At 55.7% G+C, this 18,800-nt stretch overlaps 1 protein-coding gene and 1 long non-coding RNA gene across 5 annotated transcripts in view; one reads left to right on the top strand and one right to left on the bottom strand.

The window, feature by feature from the left end:
- The first annotated feature begins 81 nt into the window (after positions 1-81).
- LOC142819404 (uncharacterized) overlaps positions 82-18,800 on the top strand; it is a 32,567-nt gene continuing 13,848 nt past the window's right edge. The window contains exons 1-2 of the long non-coding RNA XR_012897276.1: positions 82-296; positions 10,275-10,483. This is a non-coding gene — a long non-coding RNA (uncharacterized LOC142819404). The remainder of the gene's footprint in view (positions 297-10,274; positions 10,484-18,800) is intronic.
- Positions 16,844-18,800, bottom strand: part of PLEKHM2 (pleckstrin homology and RUN domain containing M2) — an 89,989-nt gene continuing 88,032 nt past the window's right edge. For all 4 annotated transcript variants that reach the window (XM_075906324.1, XM_075906323.1, XM_075906326.1 and 1 more), the window contains one exon: positions 16,844-18,585. In XM_075906324.1, coding sequence (XP_075762439.1) covers positions 18,448-18,585 — 138 coding nt within the window. In that variant the 3' untranslated portion in view covers positions 16,844-18,447. The remainder of the gene's footprint in view (positions 18,586-18,800) is intronic.

Below are 18,800 nucleotides of genomic sequence, written 5' to 3'. Positions count from 1 at the left end.
AGCCCGGAGGGGGGAGAGCGCGGCACCCCGCCGGGGCTGGGCCGAGCCGAGGGCGGGGTTGGGGTACAAGGTGCTGCAGGGGTGTGTGACCTGGAGGGGTTCCCTGGGGTGGCCCATGGCACGGGGCACAGGTTCCCTGGGGTGACTCTGCCATGGCAGGGAGCTGAGCTGGGGGACTCGGAGCGAGCCCAGCCCTGGCGACTCGCAGGAAACGCTCCCTGAAAACACTGGCTCGGTTCTTGGCATCCGCGGTGTAACTGATCCGATCTGATCACGGAGAGCTGCTGCCCGGCCGGGTATGTTTGTCCCTCGCCTCCCTCGCTGCTCACCCTAGTCACACGTGCTGCGCTCGTGCTGTGGCTGGCCCCAGGAATTGCCTGGCCACCTCCTAGTTCCTCTTGGGCCACAGCAGGATGTTGTTCGTGGGATCCATTCCCTGGCCAGCGCCTGCCTCCTGCTCACAGCCCCGTCCCTTGGAAAGCTGATGGGAAGGGTTCAGATGAAGTGCAGAAGGAGCTGGACTGTCACTGAGGCACATGGGGAGCCAGGAGCTGCAAAGGAGAAGGCTCCCCTCCCAGCCGGGTTGCCTGGGGCAGGAGGAGGGACAGCAGGGCTCCAGTTCAGTCTGGAGTGAGCTCTGGGAAATACTTTCAAACCCGTGTGGGGGCTGCAAGCTGAGTTCCAAGTAGGGATGCTAAAGACGAGTTGACTAATCGATATCCCCTCTCCCCGCTGACTCTATCAGATAGAGGCAGCAAAGAGGGGAGGGAGAAGGGGTACTTCAAAGGGGCAGCCGTGGAGTCCCAAGCTGACCCCGGGCTCCACTGTCCCTTTGAAAAGCGGAGGCTGTGATTCAAAGGGGCAGCCACCTCACAGCTGAGCGGAGGATCAGCTGTGAGGTAACTGCTCCTTTAAAACGCTGCCTCTGCATGTTGCAAAGGGGCAGCTGCCCTGGAGCCTGCAAGGGAGTCCCCCGCTGACCCCAGGCTCCATGGCTTTGAAATGCACAAGAGCCCCCGCATTTCAAAGCAGGCACCCGCCTGCAGCCCAGAGTCAGCGGGACTCCCCCCCCCCCCGCGTGGAGTTCTGCATTTCAAAGCAGGAATGTGGAAGTGCCTATCAACGAGAAATTCCATCGACTAGTCGATTAACCGCATTTTAATATCCTTATACAAAGTCTCATGAGGCAGGCACTCCAAGTCCTGCTGCTGCCCCTGCAGGACTGAAACACCAGCTAAAGCCCTGAGGCAACCCCACTGCAACTGAAGGGCAGAACCTGCGGGGAGACAGGGATAGCTCAGTGGTTTGAGCCTGCTTACACCTAGGGTTGTGAGCTCAATTTTCGAGGGGGCCATTTAGGGATCTGGGGCAAAATCTGCCTGGGATGATACTTGGCCCTTCCATGAGGGCAGGGGAGTAGACTGGCTGACCTCTCAAGAGCCTTTCCAGTCCTGGGAGATAGGGAGATCTCTGTATTAATTAACCCAGGGGGGCAGGCACAGGGAAGGATCCAAGAAATAAGCTGTGACGTAAGTTGTCCTAGGCAGCCTGAGCTGCAGTTGGGGAGAGAACAAACAGCTTGTGGCTTCAAGGTGAAACCTGCAGAATAAGATGGTGTAACATGGCACACAAGTGGCTGGTGACTTTACACCCCCTCTTGGGAGGCAAACAAGCTGTTGGACCATCCTACATTTTACTAAAGCTGATGCCAAGACACCAGGTGCTGTTTAATAGCTCATGGAAGCAAAGACTTGCCAGCCCGGAGACTAGAGGCAGGTCCCTCTGGGCAAGTATCCCCACACACTGCTCAACTGCTGCAACCCCCTCACAACTATTCCAGTCCTGGTGTCTCCCCAACACAATTATGCCAATGCTGATTCCACATGACCTGTGCCCATCCCGTTATCCCAGTCCCAAGTGCAGGTCAGCCCTGATATCCAGCCCTCCTGTTGTTGCAGCCTACATGTTGGTTTAGAGGCAAGGTGGTTCTCAGCCTGTTTATCTGCACAATATCTATGATGTTCATATGGCCTTGAGAAAAATCACAGCTGCAGCTGTGTGCTGATTGGGCCCCAGGTTGAAAACTACTGGGCTGTGTCTAGACTGGCAAGTTTTTCCGCAAAAGCAGCTGCTTGCCAGCTGTCTACACTGGCCGCTTGAATTTCCACAAGAACACTGACTTCCTACTGTCTGAAATCAGTGCTTCTTGTGGAAATACTGTGCTGCTCCCGTTCGGGCAAAAGGCCTTTTTGCGCAAAGGGCCAGTGTAGACAGCTCAGATTTGTTTTGCGCAAAAAGTCCCAATGGCGAAAATGTCGATCGGGGCTTTTTTGCGCAAAAGTGCGTCTAGATTGGCACAGACGCTTTTCCGCAAAAAGTGCTTTTGTGGAAAAGCGTCCGTGCCAATCTAGACGCTCTTTTCCACAAATGCTTTTCACGGAAAACTTTTCCATTAAAAGCATTTGTGGAAAATCCTGCCAGTCTAGACGTAGCCCTGGTGTAGCCAGATAGGCCCCAGAACAGATGTTAAGGACACCCAAGGCATTGCGCTTGTGACAAGGTTGGATCACAGTAAGCGACAGGAACCTGCCAGGCTGATTTCAAGTTTCTTTTCCATGCTGGACCCTGAAACAGCCAGACCAAAGGGGAACCATTGCAGGCTTAGGAGACATCTGTGAGTACGCCAGCTTCCTGCGGGGGGTTAGTCATTTTCGCCCTCTGTGGCCGGGATGGGTTGGGCACAAAGTGCTTTGAATCTGGTGCTAGTTGTTGTTAGTCACTTTCTCACCCTCGCTCCGCCCTGTGGAATGGAACCCAGCTGGGCTTTCTACTGGGGCTGTGTATTGAGCCAGGCTGCCAGTGGAGCTGCCCTTTAGCACGGTTTCTGCATGGAGCCCATCTGTCTGTCCCCGCCCCAGTGGGAGGAACGCCTCCATCCCTGGCTGGGCTCCTGCCCCTCCACACACAACAGCTGCTGCACGCCAAGTATGCAACAGTTGCCAGACACAAGTTGCTGTCATTGCAAACAAGGCTCCCAGCCTCAGCCGGGCTAACAAAGCAAAAAGAACATGGATGGACTTAGTGAGTGCTCATGGTCCCTTCCTGCCTGCAGGTCTATGGCTCTGTCCCATGGGAGAGCAGGTCCATCACCCCACTCCCCCAGCTGTAAGCAATAGGCACAGCTGAGCAACGCAATACAGTGTCCTCGGGACAGCAGGGGAGGGATAAGCACTGGGTAAATACACAGCATGTGGCTTAAGGCCCTAGGCGTGAGTCAGAAATGGGTTGCAGTTTATCCTGTGCTTGTCAGGCAAGCCCTGCTAAGTCCCCAGTCCTGCAGTGTAGCCCAGCACTGTCATGCACATCACACGTCATCGTCTTGCAAGGGAAACGGCCGTGGCCAGATCTGCCTGAGAGAGCCAGTGATCGTGGCCCCGATAGACAAATGCCCTTGAAGCAAATATGTGCCATGAGAAGGCAAAGGCCAAATTGCAGGGAAGCCGACACGCCCATGAAATAGCCTTGGCCTCTGAGCGTTGCTCGGCTGCTGGCAACCTTTGTATCTGTGAGCGAGCGGAGATTGGGTGGGGTGATTGGAACGTGAGCCTACACAGCGCGGCCCAAGCTGGAACCGATGTGAGCTCCTAAGCCCAGTCCTGAGCTGAGAGCGGGCCTCCGCTCCACTCCAAGCACATGGGCACGGCTGCTGAAGCTGCTCCTCCCCAGAGCCACCCGCAATGCACAAGGCCGAGCCGGGCTTTTTGTTCCAGGAGGCTGGGCTTGCTTATGGAGCATGATGTTTGGGAGGGGTCCCCCATGCATGCAGCGCTGCCTCACCACGCCCTCTGTCTGCTTCCGGACTGCGCAAGGTCTTAGCACCAGGGTCAGGGTCACGCTAGTCCTACTGAGCTCGCCCTGCTGCCTCTGGTGCCAGAGCCCCTGGAAGCCAGTCTGAGCTCTGCATGGGAAAGCCAAGGGACTTTGGCCTGCTATTCTACAATTCAAATTCAAATACAACAAAGCACCCCCCCCCACCCCCATGGCCGGGTCCTGCCCCTGCAGCTTGTGTCCCTATCACTGCCCGAAAGGCCCCCACTAGATGCCATCGTTGTAGGTGCTCTTTCCAGGCTCACAGTAATGACTTAAAATGCAGGACAATGTAGCACTTTAAAGACTAACAAGATGGTTTATTAGGTGATGAGCTTTCGTGGGCCAGACCCACTTCCTCAGATCAAATAGTGGAAGAAAGTAGTCACAACCATATATACCAAAGGATACAATTAAAAAAATGAACAAATATGAAAAGGACAAATCACATTGCAGAACAGAAGGCGGATGCAGGGGGGGGAGGGGGAGGAAGGAAGGTAAGTGTCTGTGAATTGATGATATTAAAGGTAGGGAGAGTGGGATGTTTGTGAGTTAATGGTATTACAGGTGATAATTGGGGAAACTGTCTTGGTAAAGGGTGAGATAGTTCAAATTCTTGTTAAGTCCTTGTTGGCAAGTGTCGAATTTTAACAACCGGGGGGTGACTCGCTGACTCCTGAGGGCTCTGCCCGTCCCGGGGCTCTGTGGTTCTAAGTCTCCCCTTGCAAAGCCCCGGGAAGCAGGCAGGAGTGCTGCCTACCAGGAGCCTCTTCCAGTCTGCAGCAGGGTGTCTTCGGCAGCCTTTTACAGAACAATCACCATAGAGCAGTGGTGGCCCACGGCCCACCCTGATCCACGCAGACCTGTCTGTGGACCAGAAACAAACCGCCCGTGGCGATAACCCGGATGAACCAGGGGATGGGAGTGCGAGGGCTGGCTCCAAGGAAGAGTACGGGGGGGGGGGTACTGGGTGGGAGTGCGGGGGCTGGCTCCGAGGTAGAGTACGGGGGGTATTGGGTGGCAGTGCGGGGGTTGGCTCCGAGGTAGAGTACGGGGGGTATTGGGTGGGAGTGCGAGGGCTGGCTCGGAGGTAGAGTACGGGGGGGGTACTGGGTGGGAGTGCGGGGGCTGGCTCCGAGGTAGAGTACGGGGGCGGTACTGGGTGGGAGTGCGAGGGCTGGCTCTGAGGTAGAGTACGGGGGGGTACTGGGTGGGAGTGCGGGGGTTGGCTCCGAGGTAGAGTACGGGGGGTACTGGGTGGGAGTGCGAGGGCTGGCTCCGAGGTAGAGTACGGGGGGGTACTGGGTGGGAGTGCGGGGGTTGGCTCCGAGGTAGAGTACGGGGGGTACTGGGTGGGAGTGCGGGGGCTGGCTCTGAGGTAGAGTACGGGGCGGTACTGGGTGGGAGTGCGGGGGCTGGCTCTGAGGTAGAGTACGGGGGGTATTGGGTGGGAGTGCGGGGGCTGGCTCCGAGGTAGAGTACGGGGGGTACTGGGTGGGAGTGCGGGGGCTGGCTCCGAGGTAGAGTACGGGGGGGTACTGGGTGGGAGTGCGGGGGCTGGCTCCGAGGTAGAGTACGGGGGGGTACTGGGTGGGAGTGCGGGGGCTGGCTCCGAGGTAGAGTACGGGGGGGGTACTGGGTGGGAGTGCGGGGGCTGGCTCCGAGGTAGAGTACGGGGGGGTACTGGGTGGAAGTGCGGGGGCTGGCTCTGAGGTAGAGTACGGGGGCGGTACTGGGTGGGAGTGCGGGGGCTGGCTCCGAGGTAGAGTACGGGGGGGTACTGGGTAGGAGTGCGGGGGCTGGCTCTGAGGTAGAGTACGGGGGGGGTACTGGGTAGGAGTGCGGGGGCTGGCTCTGAGGTAGAGTACGGGGGGGGTACTGGGTAGGAGTGCGGGGGCTGGCTCTGAGGTAGAGTACGGGGGGGTACTGGGTAGGAGTGCGGGGGCTGGCTCTGAGGTAGAGTACGGGGGGGTACTGGGTAGGAGTGCGGGGGCTGGCTCTGAGGTAGAGTACGGGGGGGTACTGGGTAGGAGTGCGGGGGCTGGCTCTGAGGTAGAGTACGGGGGGGTACTGGGTAGGAGTGCGGGGGCTGGCTCCGAGGTAGAGTACGGGGGGGTACTGGGTGGAAGTGCGGGGGCTGGCTCTGAGGTAGAGTACGGGGGCGGTACTGGGTGGGAGTGCGGGGGCTGGCTCCGAGGTAGAGTACGGGGGGGTACTGGGTAGGAGTGCGGGGGCTGGCTCTGAGGTAGAGTACGGGGGGGTACTGGGTGGGAGTGCGGGGGCTGGCTCCGAGGTAGAGTACGGGGGGGTACTGGGTGGGAGTGCGGGGGCTGGCTCCGAGGTAGAGTACGGGGGGTACTGGGTAGGAGTGCGGGGGCTGGCTCTGAGGTAGAGTACGGGGGGGTACTGGGTGGGAGTGCGGGGGCTGGCTCCGAGGTAGAGTACGGGGGGGTACTGGGTAGGAGTGCGGGGGCTGGCTCCGAGGTAGAGTACGGGGGGGTACTGGGTGGGAGTGCGGGGGCTGGCTCCGAGGTAGAGTACGGGGGGTACTGGGTAGGAGTGCGGGGGCTGGCTCTGAGGTAGAGTACGGGGGGGTACTGGGTGGGAGTGCGGGGGCTGGCTCCGAGGTAGAGTACGGGGGGGTACTGGGTGGGAGTCGGGGGCTGGCTCCGAGGTAGAGTACGGGGGGTACTGGGTGGGAGTGCGGGGGCTGGCTCCGAGGTAGAGTACGGGGGGAATTGGGTGGGAGTGCGGGGGTTGGCTCTGAGGTAGAGTACGGGGGGTATTGGGTGGGAGTGCGGGGGTTGGCTCTGAGGTAGAGTACGGGGGGTATTGGGTGGGAGTGCGGGGGTTGGCTCTGAGGTAGAGTACGGGGGGGTACTGGGTGTAAGTGCGGGGGTTGGCTCCGAGGTAGAGTACGGGGGAGTACTGGGAGGGAGTGCGGGGGTTGGCTCCGAGGTAGAGTACAGGGGGTACTGGGTGGGAGTGCGGGGGTTGGCTCCGAGGTAGAGTACAGGGGGTACTGGGTGGGAGTGCGGGGGTTGGCTCCGAGGTAGAGTACGGGGGGTACTGGGTGGGAGTGCGGGAGCTGGCTCCGAGGTAGAGTACGAGGGGTACTGGGTGGGAGTGCGGGGGCTGGCTCCGAGGTAGAGTACGGGGGGTACTGGGTGTGAGTGGGGGGGCTGGCTCCGATGTAGAGTACGGGGGGGGGTACTGGGTGGGAGTGCGAGGGCTGGCTCTGAGGTAGAGTACGGGGGGGTACAGGGTGGGAGTGCGGGGGCTGGCTCTGAGGTAGAGTACGGGGCGGGTACTGGGTGGGAGTGCGAGGGCTGGCTCTGAGGTAGAGTACGGGGGGGTACTGGGTGTGAGTGCGGGGGCTGGCTCCGAGGTAGAGTACGGGGGGTTACTGGGTGGGAGTGCGGGGGCTGGCTCCGAGGTAGAGTACGGGGGGGTACTGGGTGTGAGTGCGGGGGCTGGCTCCGAGGTAGAGTACGGGAGGGGTACTGGGTGGGAGTGCGAGGGCTGGCTCTGAGGTAGAGTACGGGGGGGTACTGGGTGGGAGTGGGGGGGCTGGCTCTGAGGTAGAGTACGGTGGGTACTGGGTGGGAGTGCCGGAGCTGGCTCCGAGGTAGAGTACGGGGGGGTACTGGGTGTGAGTGCGGGGGCTGGCTCCGAGGTAGAGTACGGGAGGGGTACTGGGTGGGAGTGCGAGGGCTGGCTCTGAGGTAGAGTACGGGGGGGGGTACTGGGTGGGAGTGCGGGGGCTGGCTCTGAGGTAGAGTACGGGGGGGTACTGGGTGGGAGTGGGGGGGCTGGCTCTGAGGTAGAGTACGGGGGGAATAGGGTGGGAGTGCGGGGGTTGGCTCCGAGGTAGAGTACGGGGGGGTACTGGGTGGGAGTGTGGGGGCTGGCTCTGAGGTAGAGTACGGGAGGGTATTAGGTGGGAGTGTGGGGGCTGGCTCCGAGGTAGAGTACGGGGGGGTATTGGGTGGGAGTGCGGGGATTGGCTCCGAGGTAGAGTACGGGGGGGTACTGGGTGGGAGTTCGGGGGTTGGCTCCGAGGTAGAATATGGGGGGGGGAACAGTTAATCTGAACTAGGGTATGTCTACACTACCCCGCTAGTTCGAACTAGCGGGGTAATGTAGGCATACCGCACTTGCTAATGAAGTCCGGGATTTGAATTTCCCAGGCTTCATTAGCATAAGCGAGGAGCCGCCATTTTTAAATCCCCGCTGCTTCGAACCCCGTGCAGCGCGGCTACACGGGGTTCGAACTAGGTAGTTCGGACTAGGGTCCTATTCTGAACTACCGTTACTCTTCGTGAAACGAGGTGTACCGGTAGTTCGGAATAGGCACCCTAGTCCGAACTACCTAGTTTGAACCCCGTGTAGCCGCGCTGCACGGGGTTCGAAGCAGCGGGGATTTAAAAATGGCGGCTCCCCGCTTATGCTAATGAAGCCCGGAAATTCAAATCCCGGGCTTCATTAGCAAGTGCGGTATGCATACATTACCCTCCTAGTTCGAACTAGGAGGGTAGTGTAGACATACCCCTAAGGAGTTAGTTCAGATTAACTTCTGACTGCCGCGTGTAGCCGCGGGCAGTCAGTTCGGACTACGGGGCATTTAAAAATGGCGCCCGCCCAGGAACATGCAAATGAAGCCCAGGATATTTAAATCCCGGGCTTCATTTGCAAGTTCAAATGCCTCTATTAGCCACCCTAGTTCGGACTAGGGGCTAGCGTAGACATACCCTAAGGCAACATCTCCTCCCTTTTTCCCCTGTCTATCCTTCCTGAGCAAGCTGTACCCTTTCATACAAACATTCCAATCATGTGTGTTTTCCCACCATGTTTCTGTGATGCCAACAATCTCATAATTGTACTTATTTATTAGCATTTCTAGTTCTTCCTGCTTATTAACCATATTATCCGCATTTGTATATAGGCATCTAAGGGTGTGTCTAGACTACATGTCTCGTCGACAGAGGCATGTAGATTAGACAGATCGGCAGAGGGAAATGAAGCCGCGAGTAAAATAATCGCGGCTTCATTTAAATTTAAATGGCTGCCCCGCTCTGCCGATCAGCTGTTTGTCGGCAGATCGGGGCAGTCTGGACGCACCGCGTTGACAAAGAAGCCTTTCTTGATCGGCACAGGTATGCCTCGTGAAACCAGGTTTACCTGTGCCGATCAAGAAAGGCTTCTTTGTCGACGCGGCGCGTCCAGACTGCCCCGATCTGCCAACAAACAGCTGATCGGCAGAGCGGGGCAGCCATTTAAATTTAAATGAAGCCGCAATTATTTTAATCGCGGCTTCATTTCCCTCTGCCGATCTGTCTAATCTACATGCCTCCGTCGACGGAGGCATGTAGTCTAGACACACCCTAAGATACAGATTTAACCTTGCCTCCCAGTTTTGCCCTGACCCTCCTTTCTCTCTGCCACTATAGCCCATGCTTCCTCCCATTTCCGACCCATCTCCCAGGTCTCCATGTTCTCCACTTACCCATGGGTTTTGCTCATCTGTCCCCGTCGAACCTCGTTTAAACCCCTCCTCACTAAGGTTAGCCAGTCTGTGTCTAAATAGGGTCTTCCTTATTCTCAAAAGGTGAACGCCAACATAATAAAGATATTGAACAAAACCGGTCCCAGAACCAAACCTTGGGGCAATCCGCTAGAAACCAACTGCCATCCTGACATCGAGCAGTTGATCACTACCTACTGGGCCCAACCTTCCAGCCAGCTTTCTATCCATCTTACTGTCCATTTATCCAATCCACATTCCCTTAGCATGATGGCAAGAATATTGTGGGAGACCGTATCAAAAGCCTTGCTAAAGTCAAGGTATATCACGTCCACTGACTTTCCCATGTCCACAGAGCCAGTTACCTCATCATAGAAGCTAATCAGATTGATCAGGCACGACTTGCCGTTCATGAATCCATGCTGACTATTCCTGATCACCTTCCCCTCTTCGAAGTGCTTTAAAATGGATTTGTTGAGGATCCCCTCCATGATTTTTCCAGGGACTGTGGTAACATTGACCAGCCTATAATTCCCTGGATCGTCCTTCTTCCCTTTCTTAAAGATGGGCACTACATTTGTCTTTTTCCAATCATCGGGGATGTCTCTCGATCATCACGACTTTTCAAAGATAATGGCCAAAGGCTCCTCAATGACATTTGCCAACTCGCTCAGTACCCTCAGATGTATTAAGTCTGGACCCATGGATTTATGTACGTTTAACTTTTCTAAATAGTTCCTAACCTGTTCTTTACCCACCAAGGGCTGTCCATCTTCATCCCATATTGCGTCACTTAGCGCATTAGTCTGTGAAGACAGAGGCAAAGAAAGCATTGAATACTTCAGCTTTCCCCACATCATCTGTTACTCTTTGTGCTCCTCAGGGTGGAAGCTCTCCCGCAGGGCCTCCTGGATCCTGACAGCCCCCCGATGGACCTCCCAGATGGTAGCCTGCAGCAAGTGCAGCCAGGTTCGCACCAATGTCTCCATGAGAAGCATCAGCCCTGGCTCCATGTTGCAGAGTGCTGTGGTGTCCCGAGCGAGAGCAACTAGAGCATGCAGAGACAAAAGTGCTTTGCTGTCCCTCATCGAGGTAGGCAAGCAACCAGGGAAACCTGAGAACCGGCTGTCCGGGGGATGGGGGCGGGGCCTTTTAAGCACAGACCTCAGATAGCCTTAGGCAGCAGCCACACAAAGTAACTCCTGACCTTAAATGCAATTCAGAGTCCACTCAGTGTGGACGCGCTATTTTGAATTAGCGCTAATTTGAGTCAGCAGTATGATGCTGTTGCAAAAAAAGCAAACATGATTCTGGGATGCATTAACAGGTGTGTTGTGAGCAAGACACGAGACGTCATTCTTCCGCTCTACTCTGCGCTGGTTAGGCCTCAGTTGGAGTTCTGGGCACATTTCAAGAAGGATGTGGAGAAACTGGAGAGGGTCCAGAAAAGAGCAACAAGAATGATTAAAGGTCTAGAGAACATGACCTATGAGGGAAGGCTGAAAGAATTAGGTTTGTTTAGTTTAGAAAAGAGAAGATTGAGGGGGGACATGAGAGCCGTTTTCAGGTATCTAAAAGGGTGTCATAAGGAAGAGGAAGAAAACTTGTTCATCTTGGCTTCTGAGGTTAGAACAAGAAGCAATGGGCTTAAACTGCAGCAAGGGAGGTTTAGGTTGGATATTAGGGAAATGTTCCTCACTGTCAGGGTGATCAAACACTGGAATAAGTTGCCCAGGGAGGTTGTGGAATCCCCATCCCTGGAGATATTTAAGAGTAGGTTAGATAAATGTCTATCAGGGGTGATCTAGACCAGTGGTCTCCAACCTTTTTACACCCAAGATCACTTTTTAAATGACAGATCAAGCCAAGATCTACCACTCCGCCCCTTCCTTGAAGCCCCGCCCTCTCTATTCTCCTCTTCTCCATCACTTGCTATCCCCAATCCTTATACTGCTACTTTAAAAAAAAAAATTCCCACCATTCCTCGCAGCTACTCACCTGTGCTGTTGCTCCATGAGTAGCTGCTCCTCAAATGAGGAAATCTAATGTAAGTGTACTGCGCAGGCGTGCACAGTTCAGAGAGGGCTCAAGAGCTACTCTTAGAGCCTCAGGGTATGTCTACACTACACCGCTAGTTCGAACTAGCGGGGTAATGTATGCATACCGAACGTGCTAATGAAGCCCGGGATTTGAATTTCCCGGGCTTCATTAGCATAAAGCCGGCTCCGCCATTTTTAAAAGCCGGCTTGTTCGAACCCCGTGCCACGCGGCTACACGCGGCACGGGCTAGATAGTTCGAACTACGTAGTTGTTCCGAACTATCTGTACACCTCATTCCACGAGGCGTACAGATAGTTCGGAACAACTATGTAGTTCGAACTATCTAGCCCGTGCCGCGTGTAGCCGCGCGGCACGGGGTTCGAACAAGCCGGCTTTTAAAAATGGCGGAGCCGGTTTTATGCTAATGAAGCCCGGGAAATTCAAATCCCGGGCTTCATTAGCACGTTCGGTATGCATACATTACCCCGCTAGTTCGAACTAGTGGGGTAGTGTAGACATACCCTCTGAGATATACCAGTAGATCGCGATCTACTGGTTGGTGACCATGGGTCTAGACCAGTGGTCCCCAACCTTTGGAGGTTGCCGGGCGCCAGGGGGCGTGGCTATTCGCCCGCTTGGCGCCAGGGGGCGGGGCCCCCCATAGCCGCGCGCCCGGGGGCGGGGCCACCTCCAAGAGCTGCGTGCCCGGGGCCGGTGTCCCCCCCCAAGCGCCGTGTGCCCGGGGCCAGTGCCCCCCCAAGTGTCACGCGCCTGGGGCCAGCCCCCACCCCAAGTACCACGCACCCGTGGCCGGCGCCCCCCCTCCAAGCGCCGCACGCCCGGGGCCGGAGCTCCCCCCCAAGTGCCACGCACCCGGGGCCGGAGCTCCCCCCCAAGTGCCGCACGCCCGGGGCCGGTGCCTCCTCCAAGTGCCGCGCGCAGAGCGCGGGTGGCCAATTCGCGGCGCTCCCGGGGCCGGCGCTCACTGTGCACCATGTGCCCGGGGCCGGCTCCAGCACCATGCGTGCTCCACGTGCCCAGGGCCAGGCCTGACCCGAGCACTTGGCGGGCGCACACGAATGCCCCTCCGGGCACCATGGTATCCGTGGGCACCATGTTGGGGACCACTGGTCTAGACAATACTTGGTCCTGCAATGAGGGCAGGGGACCGGACTTGATGAACTCTCGAGGTCCCTTCCAGTCCTACTATTCTATGATTCTATGATTAATGACCTGGATGAGGGGATGGATTGCACCCTCAGCAAGTTTGTGGATAACACTAAGCTAGGGGAGAGGTAGATATGCTGGAGGGCAGGGATAGAGTCCAGAGTGACTTAGACAAATTGGAGGATTGGGCCACAAGAAATCTGATGAGGTTCAACAAGGACAAGTGTAGAGTCCTGCACTTGGGATGGAAGAATCCCAAGCATTGTTACAGGCTGGGAACCAACCAGCAAAGTAGCAGTTCTGCAGAAAAGGACCTGGGGGTTACAGTGGATGAGAAGCTGGAGATGAGTCAACAGTGTGCCCTTGCAGCCAAGAAGGCTAATGGCATATTAGGTTGCATTAAGAGGAGCATTGCCAGCAGATCCAGAGATGTCATTATTCCCCTTTATTCAGCTCTGGTGAGGCCACATTTGGAAGAAGGATCAAGGAATATGAAGCACAAGTGGTGTTCTCATCCATTCTCCTTGTTGAAGGAAAAGGCCCAGGTACGGACTGTTGAATTGAGGAAGTAACTGCGTGGTTTCGCAGGTGGTGTCAGAGAAAAGGCTTTGGTTTCTCTATTTTGGGCACAAGGATTGTTAGGAAGAGATGGGATCCACCGAACCAAGAGAGAAAGAGCATCTTCACGGGCAGGCTTGCAAACTTAATGAGGAGGCTTTAAACTAGGTTTATTGGGGGACAGTGACCAAAGCCTTGAGGTAAGTGGGGAAGTCGAATACCGGGAAGAAACACAAGGACTACGTCTACACTGGCCCCTTTTCCGAAAGGGGCATGCTAATTTTACAGGTCGTAATAGGGAAATCCGCGGGGGATTTAAATATCCCCCGCGGCATTTAAATAAAAATGTCCGCCGCTTTTTTCCGGCTTTTAGAAAAGCCGGAGAAGAGCGTCTACACTGGCCCCGATCCTCCAGAAAAAAGCCCTTTGAAGTAGGAATAAGAGATCCTCCAGAAAAGGGCGCTTTTTCCGGAGGATCGGGGCCAGTGTAGACGCTCTTTTCTGGCTTTTCTAAAAGCCGGAAAAAAGCGGCGGACATCTTTATTTAAATGCCGCGGGAGATATTTAAATCCCCCGCGGATTTCCCTATTACGACCTGTAAAATTAGCATGCCCCTTTCGGAAAAGGGGCTAGTGTAGACGTAGCCAAGGAGGAACGAGCAACAGAAGAGGACCCAATTCGAATGGTGAAGGTAGGGCAATCAATTGGTTATCTAAGCTGTTTGTACACGAATGCAAGAAGCCTGGGAAACAAACAGGAAGACTTAGAAGCCCTGGCCCAGTCAAAGAGCTATGATTTGATTGGAATAACAGCGACTTGGTGGGATGACTCGCATGACTGGAGCGCTGTCATGGAACGGTATAAACTGTTCAGGAAGAACAGACAGGGAAGAAAAGGAGGAGGAGTTGCATTGTATGTAAGAGAGCAGTATGATTGCTCAGAGCTCCAGTATATAGAAGGAGAAAAGTCTGTTGAGAGTCTATGGGTTTAGTATAGAGGTGGAAGCAACAGAGGTGATGTTGTGGTTGGTGTGTACTACAGACCACCGGATCAGGTGGATGAGGTAGATGAGGCTTTCTTCAGACAATCTGGGAAGCAGTGATCATGAGATGGTAGATTTCAGGATTCTGACCAAAGGAAAAAAGGAGAGTAGCAAAATACACACCCTGGACTTCAGACAAGCAGACTTTGAATCCCTCAGAGAACTGACGGACAGGATCCCCTGGGATGCTAACATGAAGGAGAAAGGAGTCCAGGACAGCTGGCAGTATTTTAAAGAAGCCTTATTGAAGGCTCAGGAAGAAACCATCCTGATGTGCAATAAGAAAAGCAAATATGGTGGGCGACCAGATTGGTTTACTCAGGAAAACCAAATGCTGAGGGGGCTGGAGCACATGACCTATGAGCAGAGACGGCGGGATTTGGATTAGTTTAGTCTGCAGAAGAGAAGAGTGAGGGGGGATTTGAGAGCAGCCTTCAACTTCCTGAAGGGAGTTTCCAAAGAGGCTGGAGAGAGGCTGTTCATAGTGGTGGCAGAACAAGGAGCAATGCTCTCAAGTTACAGTGGGGGAGGTCTAGGTTGGATATTAGGAACATTTATTTCCCTAGGCGGGTGGGGAAGCACTGGGATGCGTTCCCTTGGGAGGTGGTGGAGTCTCCATCCCTAGAGGTTTTTAAGTCTCGTCTTGACAAAGCCCTGGGGGTATGTCTACACTACCACCCTAGTTCGAACTAGGGTGGTTAATGTAGGCAACCGAAGTTGCAAATGATGCCCAGGATTTAAATATCCCGGGCTTCATTTGCATCTTGCTGGGCGCCGCCATTTTTAAAGCCCCGCTAGTTCGGACTCCGTGCCCGTAGCTACACGCGGCACGGAGTAGGTAGTTCGGATTAGGCTCTCTATTCTGAACTACTGTTACTCCTCATGGAATGAGGTTCGAACTAGGGTGGTAGTGTAGACATACCCTGGCTGGGATGATTGAGTTGGGATTGGTCCTGCCTTGGGCAGGGGGCTGGACTTGATGACTCCTGAGGTCTCTTCCAGCTCTAGGATTTTATGACCCCACATCATGGGAAGTAGTCCTTCCTTTTGTTTGTTTTAAACCAGCTGCCTCTCAATTTAATAGCTTGACCCTTTGACTGGCCCTTAAGTGTGTTGAACACAGAGCTGCCCTCTCCTCTCACACTGAATTGTCCTGGGAGTGACTGCAGCTGGTTTTTCTGGTTCTCACATCTCCATGCTCTTGCTTTAGTCAACTCTGCCCCTCTTCAGCCCTCCTGAATTTGACCTTTCAGCTCCTTGTTAACATGCTGACCATCTGGTGCTGGAGTTTTCAGTCTCTCACTCACACAGAGGCCAGTTCATTTCTCAGACCCCAGCTAGCCACAGCCCTCACTCGCTAAGCCCCCGGGAAAGCGCTAGGCACATGAGGCACGTGAACAATGTCTTGCCAGCCATCTCTCCTCCCAGTTGTCCCACTTTCTCGCCAACGTCGCCCGCCAGCATCCAGGGGCCTGCAGGTACGGGGGTGGGAACAGGACTCCCCGCCCCCAGGGCCTGGCTGGGACCCTCCCATAGCGACAACCACTGCACAAGGTTGGGGGAGGGATGGGAGGTGTCAGAGCTGGGCAGTGATGATGCGGGGGGGGGGGAGGGCAGAGCAAGAAAGAAGCAATGGGGTGGGGAGTCCACCCCGTGTCCCAAGAGCCGCCCTGGTTTCCCGTCCCTGCCATGGCAGCACAGAGGCTGAGACCCCCCCGTGGGAGGAGTGGGGGCCAGAAGCAGGGGAAGCAGGGGCTGGGGTAAGGAGATAATGGGGGAATTGGGGGCTCAGAGGGTTGGGGGTGGGAGGGTTAGTTTTTTTGCTTTGCACTTGTGTGGTCCCCAACGGATAGATTCCCACCCCGGCCACAAAGAAAACATTGAAACTTTGTGTGCCGGACAGAAATTCCTATTTGATGTGATTTAAAATGCAGTTTGATAGGCTAACACGAGAACGTTAAAACGCTTCATCTGTTTGAAATTAAACCGTTCTCCCCGCTGCAGCCCTAGCAAAATGGCTGCAGTGTAACCAGGTCATTAATGAAGAGTTCCCATTAGCGACTGATGGTCTGTGGCGTGGTTTGCACTGAGCCAGGTGGTCCATGGACCAAACCGTTTGAGACCCACTGTCCTAGAGCATGTGGGCAGCCCGGGCTGCGGCTCCAGGTGGGGAGAGGAAAACGCGTGGGGGGACCCCTTGCCCCAAAGCCATGTTGGCCCCTGAGCACCTTAGTCCCTGGAAGAAAGGTGAGGGCCCCACGGGACCTCTGCCCCCAGCAGGGCTGGCCACCCTGGGTCACCCACCCATCTCCGCCTCACCCATTTCCCTGACCCCCCGAGCCACTCTGACCCCAGCCCCTGCTGGTGATCCAGCATGGCACCCCCAGCATCAAGGCTTTGTGCCAATTCTGACTTGTGAGGAAGCGCGGGTGCGCTGGTCTTCCCCTCCCCAGAGTAAGAGCCAGACAGAGCCCAGGGCAGGAGACCAAGCGGGGGGCGCGGTGGAGAGAGCCCCCTCCCCTCCCGGGGAGAGGGGTAAATCTTGGTTCACCACTTTGGAAGGGTGGCCGACCCCTGCCCAGAGACAAAGCAGCTGCCACAGAGAGAATTCCAGCTCGCCTGATGACAGCAGGACAGACACCAAGTTACCAAGGAATCTTTATTCAGGGGCAGAGGAAGCAGCTGTATATACACGTACATTCAGTCCCATAGTTCACCTCTTGGAAAAAGGCCCCATGACCACATATTACATTAAACGCTCTCCAAGGGTGTGTCTACACCAGCCCCCTAGCGCGAACGACCGTTAAACCCCCTTGCAGGAGGAACTAGGGCTTTAATTTGAACTATCGGGTCCCTGCCGCGTGTAGCCGCGGGCAGTTAGTCCAGACTAGTGAAATTTCAAAATGGCTCCCAGACGGGAAGATGCAAATGAAGCCCGGGATATTTAAATCCTGGGCTTCATTTACAACTTCGAATGCCTTCATTAGCCACCCTAGTTTGGACTAGGGGGCTAGTGTAGACGTACCCCCACTTATTAAAAAATCCCCAAAGAAAAAAATCCCCAAGCACTCTCCACAGTGGGTAATGGCTGTTAACACACCCGGCCCCATCCACAGGAATCTGTGTTTGCCCACAATGGTTAATAGGTTTCCCTCACCCACCATTCTCCAATATTTGTACCAGCTCTCTCCAAGCTGAGATCTGCAAAGCAAGCCAAGGGATTTAGACACATGTTCCAGGTAAACGAAGGGAAGGAACTGTCTAATTCCTCTAGAATATCCTGAAATCCTCGATTCTCATGTGTCTAAATCTCTCAGGTCTCCCGTATTAGAGTGCCTGGACACAACCCCTTGCCCTTGTAAAATCTCCTGACAACTCTGGCAGCAGCCCTGGGGCAGGTGGGGGAAGTGGGAGGCCTACGTCCAATGGCAGCATTTCTTCCCAGGCTGAACATGGGGCTTCTGTGCTTCCCGAGGAGGGTTAATTTCGATCCAGCACAGCCCTGTGCTCTAGCTTCTCCTGCTCTCCCCATTTCAGAAGCCAGAGCAGACCCAGGACCACAGTCCAAAATCTCAGCCACCCAGAGCGCAACTTCTTCCACCTGAGCGCCACCTTCCTCTCTCCCTGCGGCTCTGCATGGCTGCGTGCCGGGGCAGAGACCTCCTCTTACCAGTGAGAGAGCTCTTGGGCAGCAAACAGCCAGCACATGCAGCTCACAGATGGCCAAGGAGAGTGTTGGGGGAGTGAAGCGTTGCACAGTCTGCGCTGGTATTAGCAAGGAGAAAGCGTGCACAGGAGTATTCAGGGTTCCAGTCTCACCACATTCACAATCTAACGTGTTCGAAAAGGAACAGCTGGTCAGTACAAGCGCTCGACCCATCGGCATGGAGACCTGCAGCTGCCCCCGCATGGTGGCTGATCTAGATGAACTCCCCCTCTCAGTGCAGTCCCCACACTGTGGTTCTGGTACCGTAGGGTCCCGCCGCGACACAGCAGAGAAGCGCTGTACCACGGGGCAGCGGGAAGGCTTCCGTACAACGAGAACCATAAGTAACAGTGAAGAGGCAGCATTGGACCAAGCTACGATCTCCACACGTCTGCTCCAGCGATGGGATCCCTCCAACGTAAGCTTCTTTGCTAGAGTCCGGCTGCCTCCACCGGCCATCACCAGGTGAAGGCCAGCGCCGCCCTGCAGAGCTAGTGTCGTGGGAGGAGAGTCTTGTGACCTGGCACTCTGCCTGTCCCTCTGTTAACACCAAGGGTCCCGCAAGGCCCGGCCACGGAAAAGGCTGTCGCTGCGCTGCCAGGCACTGTGGATCAGGCTCAAGGCATCCTCACATTTTTTCCTGACTGAGCCTTCGTGGATTTCCTTGCACCGGAGATCAACCTGGAACACATGCAAAGAGCAGTGAGTCACCGTGGCTGGGTGGCAGTGTAACCCTGTACCGCAGAGAGCGGTGGGTCACCGTGGCTGGGTGGCAGTGTAACCCTGTACCGCAGAGAGCGGTGGGTCACCGTGGCTGGGTGACAGTGTAACACTGTGCCGCACAGAGCGGTGGGTCACCGTGGCTGGGTGGCAGTGTAACCCTGTACCGCAGAGAG

The sequence above is a fragment of the Pelodiscus sinensis genome, chromosome 23 (assembly GCF_049634645.1).
Source record: "Pelodiscus sinensis isolate JC-2024 chromosome 23, ASM4963464v1, whole genome shotgun sequence".
Classification (NCBI taxonomy): domain Eukaryota; kingdom Metazoa; phylum Chordata; order Testudines; family Trionychidae; genus Pelodiscus; species Pelodiscus sinensis.
The sequence above is the reverse complement of the archived record's forward strand: the minus strand, read 5'-3'. Positions and strand labels throughout refer to the sequence as shown.